Source organism: Marmota monax, unplaced genomic scaffold (assembly GCF_021218885.2).
Source record: "Marmota monax isolate L192 unplaced genomic scaffold, Marmota_monax_Labrador192_F-V1.1 WCK01_AAM20220418_F8-fsc00099, whole genome shotgun sequence".
Classification (NCBI taxonomy): Eukaryota; Metazoa; Chordata; class Mammalia; order Rodentia; family Sciuridae; genus Marmota; species Marmota monax.
In genome coordinates this window covers 2689361-2701768 of record NW_026692126.1, presented here as the reverse complement: position 1 = coordinate 2701768, position 12408 = coordinate 2689361, and the positions used below count along the sequence as shown (strand labels likewise).

Sequence of the window (12408 nt, the reverse complement as noted above, 5' to 3'; positions counted from 1 at the left end):
GGGAACTGCCAGACTGAGGAGTGGGCCCACGCAGGCCAGTGAAAAAAATGATTGGCCACATGGCAGGGCTGTTGCAGGGACAGCGTGGGGATGAAGAGCCTTCCAACCTGCTCCGTGGGAGGGAGCGAAGCCCAGTTCCCTAGCTGCAGCCTCACTCCAGTGCTCTCCTCCCCCACCTCTCACACACAAGTTTGATCTAGTGCTCTCTCTCTCCCCTTCCTTCCCGTCCCTGGCCTTTGCGGGGCCTCACCTGCCTGTGCTCTTCGATAACTGTATTTTTATGGTGTGGTGATGGGTAGAATCTGTTCAAAACCTGGCATTTGGACTCGGGGAGGTAGAACCTTGCCTAGCATGTGCAGCGCCCTGGGTTCTGTCCCCAGCATTCCAAAACCAAAACTTGGTACTAAATTCTGATTTCTTGGCTTCATTGTAGGCTAAGCAGTGAGTAACTTGGGTTTGAGAGTGAGGTGAGAGGAGGGTTGAAAGAAAAATTATATTTAGATTATCTTTTTTAACTACAGGGACCCCTGAACCAATATCCATTTGTGGTTCTGTCCCTTACTTTAGGTTATCCATGTGGCCTTCCCTGCACAGGGATTGAGAAAGAGTACTTCAGTTGATTTGTTCTTAGTCTTAGCCAAAGCAAGAGAATAGTAGTAACCAACGGTTGGCAGGAGAGCACCTCTTCCCCAAGGCACGCTCAGAGCCTCCCCCGAAGAAGGGGGCAGTTGTGAATCATAGAATGACTTGGGAGGTCCAGGATTGGGGCAGCTACTCAGAGCATTGACTTTTTCCCCCCTTCCTGGCAGTACTGGGGATTGAACCCAGGGCCTTGCCATGCTAGGCAAGCACTCCACCACTGGGCTTCAGCCTCAGCCCTAGGCATTGGCAACTTGATACCAGACTGTTTCCCAAACTCTTTCAGGATGCCCTTGGCAATATGTTATGGGCCAAGACTATTTTAGGGCTTGTCTAGATGCATCCTCATATCCCAGCCTAGTGTTTAGCATATCAGCTGAGACCAGTAGCCTTGTTCTGTATTAAAACCCTGTAACATGGATGAGTCCAGTAAATACGAAGGGTCCTGGAAGCCAAGGCTGGGAGTGCTTCCGCTGCAGCCTTCTCTGTCGCACTTGCTTTGTGAGTCCTTCTGTTTCATAGTATGGGCACGCCACCTTTGCTCCCTGCTGTCTTGCTGAGTATGTCTGTCCTTTAAAGGGCTGGGGGCTATCCTCTTGCCATCCTCCTGTCCAGAGGGTGAGGCTGTGCCACTGTGGTATTTGGAAGGCCCCTTGCTTCCTGCTCCATAGCTGGTCTGACCACAGTCCTGGAACCTCCTCAGCCCTCTGAGGCACTGACCCCAAGTCCAAGTCTTTCCTATTTTCCTGCCTCATTTGGTTATTGAAGGCACTAATAGTTGGACAGGTGCGAGCCTGCAGGATTTCCTCAGCTCCATTTCTTCTGTGGAGAAGCCTCATGAAGGCAGGGTTGCTGGTGGCCTTCTCATTATGCTCTGTGCCTCCTCCTCACCCTGCCTCTGGAGCCCTGGCCAGGTGCTCTTCAGGCGGGAGCATGTGAGCAGCCCTGGGGCTGCAGCCGGTTCTCCCACATTCCAGGGTGAGTGACTGGGTAGAGGGTGTGCCTGCCTTGGGCTCCTTGGGGGTGGCCCCCTGAAGGGCTGAAAATAATCCTGCCCAGAGCCCCTGGCTCTCCTGCCACCCCTGGCCCAGTGAAGGGGACTCTGGACATTAAGAACCCTCTCTCCTAGGCACCCAGTAGTTTCAGAGACAAGAAAGATGAGAAGCAAATCCTCCAGTTATCAAGTCAGAGAGGGGTACCTGGATGTGGAATCATGAGTCACCTTCTGTTAAAGTGACCTGTGAAAATACCCCCTCCCCCACTATTGTGTTGTCAATTAAGGGGATGGGGAGGAGAACCACACCCTGTATCTCAGATGCATGAATAAAGTTTGAGGCTGAGGGTGTAGAGTGGTAGGGTACTCACCAGGCCCTGGGTTCCAGGCCCAGCACCACACAAAACAAAGAGCTAGAAGAGACCTTAAGGATTATTTATTCCAAACAACCTCTTTCTTTTTGGCATGGTACTTGGGATTAAACCCAGGGGCACTCTACCACTGAGCTACATCCCCAACCCCTTCCCTGCTTTTTGAGACATGGTCTTGCTAAGTTGCTCAGCTTGGCCTTAAACTTACGATCCTACTGCCTCAGCCTCCAGAGTCACTGGGATTACAGGCGTATGTCACCTTAGCCAAACATTATCAGTTTTTAAAATATTTTTAGTTGTAGATGGACACAACTACATTATTTTGTTTATTTAGTTTAATTTTTTTTAATGTGCTGCTGAGGATAGAACCCAGTGCCCCATGCATGCTAGACAAGTGCTTTACTACTGAGGCAAGTGCTGTACCACTGAGCCACAACCCCAGCCCCAAACATTATTTTTAAAGAAGGAGATGTGCAGAATCCATGCACCTTGCCCAAGATCACATGGAACAGACTCTAGAACATTAATCTCCTACCTCCTTTCATCCTGTTACTTCTGCTCAGGGTCTCCAGGGGTGGGTCTGTGGGACCTGTCTCTTGTATTTGGAGCTCAATTCATAGAAGCACAGGTATGTGGGACTCTGCCACAGGGGAGGCTAGGGTTCCATCCAAGACTGAGGGGGAGAACTGCAGCCAGAGGCTCGGAGTGCAGGGACCTGGTTCCTTTCCCAGCCTTACCATCTACCTAACTCATTGGCCTGGGCAAGCCGTTCCACCCATCTGAGCTGCATTTTTCTCACCTAAAAAATGAAGGTAAGCAGGGCTGGGGTTGTAGCAGAGGTAGAACGCATGCCTGGCACGTGTGAGGCACTGGGTTTGATCCTCGGCACCACATAAAAATAAGTAAATACATAAAGGTATTGTGTCAACCTACAACTAAAAAATAGATTTTTTTAAAATGAAGGTAACTATCCAGGTGCAGTAGTGTGCACCTATAACCCCAACTACTTGGGAGGCTGAGGGGGAAGATTGCAAGTTCAAGGCCAGCCTGGGCAATTTAGTGAGTCTCAACTAGGGATGTAACTCAGTGGTAGCGCAGTGCATGTGCAAGACCCTGGGTTCAATCCCAGCATTTCAAAATAAAACAAAGATGCACATTGCTTACTGGATTTTTGTGTGTGAAGATTTTTATGTTAAAAGTGCTTGGTAAGCTGGGCAAGTGGTACAAACCTATAATCCCAGCCTCTCTGAAGGCTAAGGTAGGAAGAGCATAAGTTTGAGGCCAGGCTCTGCAACTTAGTGGGACCCTGACTCAAAAAATAAAAAGTATTGGAGATCTGGGTGTGGTGGCACATGCCTGCAATCTCAGTGACCTGGAAGGCTGAGACAGAAGGATGGAAAGTTTGAGGCCAGCCTCAGCAATTTAGCAAGGCTCTAAGCAACTTAGGAAGACTCTGTTTCAAAATAAAAGATGAAAGGGGCTGAGGATGTGGCTCTGTGGCAGAGTGCTCTGGGTTCAATCCCCGTACTGCAAAAACAAAGAGCTTGACAAAATAGGAAACTGATGCCACAGGATTCCCTTCTCTGAATGACATGACCCAGGGCAGGCTTCTGACCAGTAGAGGGCAGCAGACAGGTACTGGTAAACAGGGAAGGCTACTAAATTAGGCATCTGAGGAAGGTTTTGGGCTTGCTTGTTTGTTTTGTGGTGGTCCTGGGGATCGAACCCAGGGGTGCTCTACCGCTGAGTTACATCCCCTGGCCTTTTAACTTTTTTTGAGGTAAATTGTTGAGGCTGGCCTCAAACTTTTGTAATCCTGCCTCAGCCTCAGGGTAGGGTGGGATTACAGGCTTTGGCCACCATGTCCAGCTGAGGGAGGACTGTTAAGTACAGCCCCATCTCACCATAAGTGGCTGCAAAAACCCTGATGCTTGGGTGGGGCCTAGGCAGGCAAAAAATGAAGTGGACCCTGTGAATGGGTTCCTAGGCTAGGGACCCTGGAGCCTGGGGGCTACACCTGCAGGACAGGCCACACCCATTAGCCCATGAATATTGCCTTGCAAGGAGTCTGGAGAGTCGTCCTTCACTCCAAATCCTGGGTGTTGTGGAGAAAATCCCTAAACCTCAATAACTTCTCTCCTCCTAGGCTCCTTTGTCCCCAGTTCTCTGGACAGTTAGAGGCAGGGCCAGGGTTCAATCAGGGGTTCTGGTTTCCCCACTTACCTTTTCCCCTCCCTAGCCCATCCCTAACCTGGCCCCCAGGAGGAATTTCCTGAGCCAGAGGGTGGCCAGAAGCACAGATGCCCACCCCAGTGGCATTCCCACCACCTGCCCAGGTCAGAGCCCTGGGCCCAACCCCAGAGGGTGCAGGATGACAGAGTCTGACAATCATTAAACCAGCCGGGCCTGATTTCCCAGCACCGCCTGCTAGGATCCGGGCCAAGTGGCACAGAATATGCAAATCACCTGGGGCCAGGAGCCCAGTCTGAAGGCCAGGAAATCCCCTCCATCCAATGAGCCACCAGCTCAGGTTACCGCCGGGACAAACTCAGAAGACCTGGTGTGGGGAGGAGCTCCTACGGCTCTATATAGGACGGGTGGGGGAGCACAGGGGCCAGACTCCTCACTGCTACCTGGCCGAGCTGTTGGCCACCTGGATTTCTCTTCCACCTGTGACCTCCGAAGCCTGCCTGCCTGCCTGACGCCCGCACCCTGCCACCCGGTAGGACCCCCACCTGTCACGTTCCCATCCGTGAAACCAGGGATGGCTTAGTGGATCTGCAGCTCTGAACCTGCCCCCTCTAGTCTGGAATTTCCCAGCAGGAGTGTGCGGCAGTAGGGGGGTCCTGAGAGTCAGAGTATCCTGTCTGTAGGAGGGACAAGGACTTGGAAGCTCCCACTTAAGGGCTCTGGGCGATCCGAGCAGGGAGCCCCAGCAGGAGGGTCTAGTAGCCACACTTTGCTCTGAATCTAGAAGCCCTTTTTGAAGAGAGGGAGCACGCAGATGCTGACCTTGCTGCCCCTTTGGGTGGCTCCTGCCCAGGTTTGGCCAGAAGAGAGCAGCCAGGATGTAAGGTGAGGAGTCTGGAACCTTCACCAACCTTGTCCCCTCTCCCCAGGTAGCCTCATGGCTGCAACCTGTGAGATTAGCAACGTTTTCAGCAATTACTTCAGTGCTATGTACAGCTCCGAGGACCCCAGCTTGGCCTCTGCTCCCCCTGCTGCCACCTTTGGGGCTGATGACTTGGTGCTAACCCTGAGCAACCCACAGATGTCGCTGGAGGGGACAGGTGTGTGACGTGGGATGGGGTGCCTTCAGGGACGGAGGGAGACACGGCTCTCTGCTAGATAAATGGGGAAGCGGACAGGGAGGAGGGTTCCCAAGTGAATTCCAGGACTAGGGGCTGAGGTGGTGGGGATTGTGGGGACTGTGATGGGCCAAGAGAGGATACTGGGACCAGGGTGTCATGAAAGCCACATTCTCCCCCTGTTCCTGGGGAGGCTTCCTGAGAAATGAGGTGGGAGTGCACACAGGATCCCAAAGGGGCTGGGAGCCGTGGCACAGGCCTTAATCCCAGCAACTTGGGAAGCTGAGGCAGGAGGATCACAAGCTCAAGGCTAGACTCAGCAACTGAGGCCCTAAGCAATTTAGTGAGATCCTGTCTCAGGAAAAAAAAAAAAAAAAGTGGAGGGGCTGGGGATGTGGTTCAGTGGTTAAGCACCCCTGGGTCCAATACTGGGTACAAAGAAAAAAAAAAGAATCCCAAAGGGGCACCAGAAATGGGGCCTGTGCTGACCCGGTTGCTGTGCTGGCCCCTTGCAGAGAAGGCCAGCTGGTTGGGGGAACAGCCCCAGTTCTGGTCGAAGGCCCAGGTTCTGGACTGGATCAGCTACCAAGTGGAGAAGAACAAATACGATGCCAGCTCCATTGACTTCTCTCGGTGTGACATGGACGGGGCCACCCTCTGCAACTGTGCCCTTGACGAGCTGCGCCTGGTCTTTGGGCCTCTGGGGGACCACCTGCATGCCCAGCTGCGGGACCTCAGTGAGTTCAGGCCACTGGTGCCACAGGGGCCTTGGAGGGGAGGAGAGGGTCAGCCCTGGGCAAGACCTGGAGCCTGGCCAGAGGGCGCAGCCAGAGAGGGCCCGAGGGAGGGGCAAGGGAAGTGACCCCTCCTTCCTTCTCCTCAGCTTCCAGCTCTTCTGACGAACTCAGCTGGATCATAGAGCTTCTGGAGAAGGACGGCATGGCTTTCCAGGACACCCTAGGAGACCCCGGCCCCTTTGGTGAGGCTCCTTTTCTCCCCCATGCCCAGGTCTACCTGTCCTGTCCCATTCCTGGCCCTACCTAGAGTGAGAGGAACGGCCCCTCCCCAGGCCTCCTACCCCAACTAGAAAAGGCCCGGCAGCAGCTCATCAGGTCCCGGAGCCTTACCTGCCCTTGCCTGGTCCCCTGAGCCCTCTCTCCTCTTCCCCTCAGATCAGGGAAGCCCTTTCACCCAGGAGCTGCTGGAAGACGGCCACCAGGCCAGCCCCTACTACGCAGGCAGCTATGGCGCAGGAGCCCCCTCCCCTGGCAGCTCTGACGTCTCCACCGCAGGTGAGAGCGCAGCCTCCCTCCCCCAGGGACCCCAGGGCCTGGGTCCCAGCACTGGAACCCAGGCCTCTGGGTCCTGTGTGGCAGCCAGGCACTCACTCTAACCTCCCGCCCAGGGACCGGTACTTCCCAGAGCCTCCATTCCTCAGACTCCGGTGGAAGTGACGTGGACCTGGACCCTACTGACAGCAAGCTCTTCCCCAGAGGTGAGCAGAGGGAGGCCCTGGGGGTCCCGTTCCCTCCTCCCTGCTCCTGCAGGGCTTTCTGGATAGGAGCTGCTCCCCCAGTGACCACCCTCTTGACCTCCCACCTGTCCCCCATAGATGGATTTCCTGACTATAAGAAGGGGGAAAGCAAGCACGGAAAGCGGAAACGGGGCCGCCCACGGAAGCTGAGCAAGGAGTACTGGGAGTGCCTGGAGGGCAAGAAGAGCAAGCACGGTGGGTGAGCCCTGGCCTGGGGGCGGGCAGCTGGTGGGCGGCAGGCCACCTCTGCTCTGCTTCCCTGCTGCTGCGCCAGCGGGGAGGAGGAGGGCTGTATGGCGCTGGTCCACGCCTCACTGCAGGGACTACCATGTGGTCTTGATGAGGAGGGGAAACGAGGCTCCTGAGGGAGGCCCAGGGCTTGAGTGTTCAAGTTTCCAGTCCACCCACTCCAGTTCTGTCTGCACTTAGCCATTGTCCTGCCTGCTGGGACACCCTAGGTGGTGGGTGGAGGCAGCTGGTGGGTGCCTGGGGGGGACCCTAGAGCCACTGGGCTGAGACACTGGACACCAACCTGCTGAGGGTGGGGAAGGGGCCTCAGGCATTGTGTGCTCCAGCAGCTTTGAGCCTCTGGGAGATTGCCCTGAAGGCCTCTCTTGCCTGCATGCTTGCTCGCATGCACATATAGCTGGTTTCTGTGGGGGAGTGTATTTTTCCAGGAAGCTGTCCCCTGGTCCCCCAGCCTGGGGCTACTTATCTGTTCCCATACTCCGCAAGCTCTCACCATGGGTTTCTCTGTAGGCCCCCCACCAAGCCATGAGCCCCCAGAGGCCATAGGGATCCTTGTCACCATCCATGCCAGCCAGACGTTTGATCAGTATTGTCAGGAGTGAAACATCTGTGCTGTGCAAGAGGTGTCCAGTCTTCCTGGAGCGCCTCGTCTAAGAGGACATGAGGAGGAAAGTGCTCGCTACAATACACACTCCAAGGGCACTGTAGCCGGTTTCTGGAAGGTTTGGTTTCCTGCTCTGGCCATTAGTCAGCAGTGTGCAGGGTTAGCGTTAGGGTCAGCCAGCCTGGTGAGAGGGGCTGCCCTGGCCTGCTGACTGAAGGGATGTGGCCTTGTAGCCCCCAGAGGCACCCACCTGTGGGAGTTCATCCGGGACATCCTCATCCACCCTGAGCTCAACGAAGGCCTCATGAAGTGGGAGAACCGGCACGAGGGTGTCTTCAAGTTCCTGCGCTCTGAGGCTGTGGCCCAACTGTGGGGCCAAAAGAAAAAAAACAGCAACATGACCTATGAGAAGCTGAGCCGGGCCATGAGGTGAGATGCTCATGAGAGTCATGGGGCTCATGACTGAGCTGGACATCCGGGGACTTGTTGATCTGACCGGTTGTTTGTGTACCCCTCCCCCCTCCCCACCCTCTCTGTCACCCCTGGGATCCATGTAGTAAGTGTTAATCCTGTGGAGTGAGGACGGTGAAGTTGCCCACTGACCTGGGGGGTCAAATGGTAGCACGGAGAAAGTGTTAGCCTGGCATGTTGCAGGCACCTTGACTTCAGCTGACATATGTGTTATTTGCAAGGTGGTCCTAAGAAAGGCACCTGGAGAGTGCTGGAAAGACCACGGCCATGCCTGGGCCAGGGCTCTGCTTGTTTGTCTCTGGGCTTCAGTTTCCTCCTGTTGCCACAATGATGGCCTCGCTCATCTCTAGGCTCCCTTCAGCCTGCACCATGTGCCTTCATGAAAAGGCCCAGGATGTAGCCATAAGCTATAAACAAACCAGTGCAGAAGCAGGTGCCCTGCAGACATTGATAGGCCGGTATGGCCGCAGCAGATGGGAAGAGCAGTCCAGGAAGTATGGGGCAGGCTCAGGTGGGTCTGGCTGCAGACCAGAGGGGACAGATCAGCCGAGGACTTGGGCCATGTGGGATGTGCTGCAGCGCAGGCCACGTCTCCTGCCTGCGCACCTCTGACCACCTCGCCTCTGGTCCAGGTACTACTACAAACGCGAGATCCTGGAACGGGTGGATGGCCGCCGACTGGTCTACAAGTTTGGCAAAAACTCCAGTGGCTGGAAGGAAGAAGAGGTGGTTCAGAGTCGGAACTGAGGAGCTGAACTAGACCAGGACCAAACTCATGGACTTGGACTGAGGCCTGCAGCCCTCCTGGAGGCCAGGCAGGCTTGGAAGCCCCTCCATTTGGATGTGCTCCCTGCAGAGCTGTGGAGAAGCCGAAGTCTGGTGTGTGGTCAGGCCTGTCCTGGAGCGGGGCCTGCAGCCTCTCCTCTGTCCACCTTCTGGAATTATAAGCCCTGGGGTTTGAAGCGACTTGCTCGCTGACTCTACAGCTGCTGGTTGGCTGCTTCCAATCCCAACGCTGCTGCCGATGACACCTTCCCTGGCAGATGCTTGGACTCAGCCATGGAGACTGTTGGGGAGCCCTGGGATAGAGGGGACAGGCAGTGTCCTCCAGCCCCTCCTTTCTGGACTGGCTTCCACCTCTCTACTCAGTGCTTGGGCTCCACGGCGGGGGGTCAGAGCATCCCTAATTTATGTGTTATAAATACGTCAGATGTACATAGAGATCTATTTTTTCTAAGGCATTCCCCTCCCCCCTCCTCTCTCACTGAGCACTTGTGGCCAGACTTGTCACCCTGCCTGGCCAGTGAGAGGAGGGCTGCAGCCAGACCCCTCAAGATGGGGGTCCTGGCTCCTTTCTCCTGTGAATGGAGGCCGAGACCTCCAATAAAGCGCCTTCTAGGTTTTTCTAACCTTTGTCTCTGCTCTCTGTGTACTGACATCTAGGCCTCCAGATCAGATAGGCCTGAGCTGGGAAAGGGGTCTTAAGGGACAGAGGGGGAAGACAGAGCATCTGGGGGCTGGGAAACAGGAGAGTGGGGCTGGTAGGACCCTGACTTGGGGCAAAGAGGACAGGTAAGGCTGTTCACGACAGGGAAGGTGTGCAAGATGGTCACACAATCAAGGACGTGAGTTTCAGAGGCTGCCACCACCACACGTGTGCTCAGTGACCTCGGCCACATCTGCCCTCTGGGGCTGCTTCCTCCTGAAGGACAGGGGTTTGGACCTGATGTTCTCCAAGACATCGAGAATTGCATGTCCAGCCTTGTGGAATAAAGAGGGGCCTCTGCATTCCAGCTAAGTTGGCTGCAAGTTGAATGTAACATGAATCCTAGCTTCTGTGCCTGATATGAAATCAGAGTTAAGATCTTGTGAAGGGGAGAAAGCAAAGCAAAATGGAGAGGATGCTTGCTGAGAAAGAATAGGGGAAGGAATTGAGATTTATTGACAACTGAGTCTTCTTCCAGGCACTGAGCTAAAGCCACTCTGCATCTTCTCCTAAGAAGAGAGACTTAAGGTTCCCATTTTACAGTTGCAGAGCACAAGGTTTGGTCGATGTACTTGGGTTCTGTCCTTTACCCTACCCCAGGGAGCTTCTCCAACCTCACTAACTTCTAATCCAATCCTCAGCAGATTCCAGAACTGCATTACTGTTTCCACAGTGATGACTCTGGATGGATTGACTGATTATTGATATATGGTATTGGGATTGAACCTAGGGGGTACTCTACCACTGAATACATCCCCAGTCTTTTTTTTTTTTTTTATTTTGAGACAGGGTCTTGATAAATGCCCAGGCTGACCTCAAAATGGAGATCCTCCTGCCTTAGCCTCCTGAGTCCCCATGCCTAGCATGTATCTGATGTTAGGGAGAACATTTCATTGATGGGACTGTCCATAGGTCTACTTATGAAGAATAGTCTCCAAGTGGAAAGTTACTTAAGTTCAAGGCTTTGGATTCCACAGGGCACATGAATAATCCATTCTATAAATTTGAAATACTGCTCAGTTGTCTTGGAAATATCACATTATTTGCTGAAGGGATGTTGACAAAGAAGGGCTCTTAGACATGGTGGTGGGCACGTGAGCACGGAGCTTGCTCTGGAGAAACAGCAAGTGGTGGAAAGGAGAGTGGGGCGCTTGGAGACCATAGTGAGCACGTTAGCCAAAGAGAGAGGTGGGCAAGGGCTCCGGTTCAGGCAGGCCTGGCTCCCACGAGAAGGCCACTTAGTTGGGGAACTTTGGTAACCACTTAGCATAACAGCAACCTCATTTCTTGAAATTTCATAGGCAGTTTATCCTGTGGTATTTGCTCTACCATATTATCTCCAGGGTCCTTTTCAAGCTTGAGAGAGGTGACCCAAAGTTGCCTAAGATCACCCAGCCAAAAGTGACCAAGACACACTTGATAGGCCTCCCTAGGTCCTCCATTTCTTCAGGTCCCAAAGGAGATCCCAGCAGTGAGTTTCAACCAGAGAGCATGTGCGGAGCTGGAGGGCTGAGCATATGGCGCCGAGTACCTTCAAGCCCTGCAGAAGGGCTTGAGAACAGCTGCGAGGTCCACACCGCCTGCTGACCTCTGTCCTGCTGTCTTCTGTTATGAGGCACTTTCTTCATCCCATTATCTCACTGGATCTGCCCCACAGCCTCGAGGAGACTGGGCGTCCCATTTCTCTGATGAAGCCAGAGCCTAGCCCAAGGTCACTGGCCAGGGGAGAGTAGGGACCAGAACTCAATGTGCTTGCCTGTGCCTGGGGCAGAGCCTGGACCAGGGACACGTTTCTTACTCAAGATATCTTTCTCCCCTTACCCAAGATATCTTGCTCTCTGCCCTCCCACCCTCAGAAAACCAGAGCGCCCACATACACCTAGGCCAGCTGTTCTCGGCCCCTCCCCCAGAGCTCTCTGTGTTAGGAGCCAGTTATCCTTACCCAACTGGGAGCCTTGGGATGGACTCACCCTCAGAAGTGGCCCTGTCTCTTGCCCACCTGCCCTGGGTCCCCTCAGGTGTGTCCTGGACTGGGGGTGGGGCTGGGCTGTTTATATCCTGCCCTGAGCTGCTGGTTACCTCTTATCGACTTCTCCAGGGTTGGGTGTGTTGCTAGGCAGGTCAGAGGGAGGTCACCCCTCCCGTGTTTGGGTGTGCCCAGAGGGGGCTGGGTCCAGACCCAGGGGGGCTGAGTTTGCTGCCCTGGGCCTCCCCGGGGTTGGTGCCCAGAATCCCACAAAGCTCCACCCCTCTCACCCCTTGGGAGAAACCCAATTTACAAGGCTGGTCAACAAAGTGGGGGCAGAGCTGGAATTTTTATAAAGGGGTTTGTATCAGTCTGCTGGTTTGCTGTGGTTATCTGTTTACACATCTCCCTCCCTTACTGGGTCCTGAGCGCCTTGGGGCTTGCTCAACTCCGCGCCTTGCACAGCGCACAGCGCACAGCGCCTGGCGCACAGAAGGTGCTCCATAAATATTTGTCAAACTGCCCTGTGACTCTCCCTGCCCTGGCCACCCCTTCCACACACTCACACCACACACCAGAACACACCCACACTCACTCATGCACCATCACCCACTGCTACATATAATACACTTGTACCCATAACACACACTCAAGCACCATCACCCACTGCTACATATAACACACCCCTGCCCATAACACTCACACTTCTAACCCACATATGCATATATGCTTCTGTGTGACAATCACACCACACACACACATACACCAGTCTCATACAACTACACT

The 12408-nt window shown here is 54.3% G+C and overlaps 1 protein-coding gene across 2 annotated transcripts; it reads left to right on the top strand.

Moving 5' to 3' along the window:
• Window positions 1-24: 24 nt before the first annotated feature.
• On the top strand, window positions 25-9579 carry Elf3 (E74 like ETS transcription factor 3). Of its 2 annotated transcripts, none has more exons than XM_046464084.2 (9): window positions 25-4726; window positions 5128-5294; window positions 5828-6049; window positions 6196-6291; window positions 6485-6604; window positions 6718-6807; window positions 6925-7041; window positions 7933-8128; window positions 8803-9579. In XM_046464084.2, the coding sequence occupies exons 2-9, from the start codon at window positions 5132-5134 to the stop codon at window positions 8915-8917; spliced, it is 1119 nt and encodes a 372-aa protein (XP_046320040.1). In that variant the 5' UTR covers window positions 25-4726; window positions 5128-5131; the 3' UTR covers window positions 8918-9579. The 2 variants fall into 2 exon arrangements, with proteins under 2 accessions (XP_046320040.1, XP_046320031.1); XM_046464075.2 differs by having other exon boundaries at window positions 5124-5294.
• The last annotated feature ends 2829 nt before the right edge of the window (window positions 9580-12408 follow it).

What these genes read in the sequence shown, in the direction of transcription:
- Elf3 (XM_046464084.2), top strand. Translation starts at nt 5,132, where the DNA reads ATGGCTGCAACCTGTGAGATTAGCAACGTTTTCAGCAATTACTTCAGT. An exon ending in GATGTCGCTGGAGGGGACAG is followed by an intron (nt 5,295 to 5,827) that starts GTGTGTGACGTG and finishes GGCCCCTTGCAG; the next exon opens with AGAAGGCCAGCTGGTTGGGG. An exon ending in GGGCAAGAAGAGCAAGCACG is followed by an intron (nt 7,042 to 7,932) that starts GTGGGTGAGCCC and finishes GTGGCCTTGTAG; the next exon opens with CCCCCAGAGGCACCCACCTG.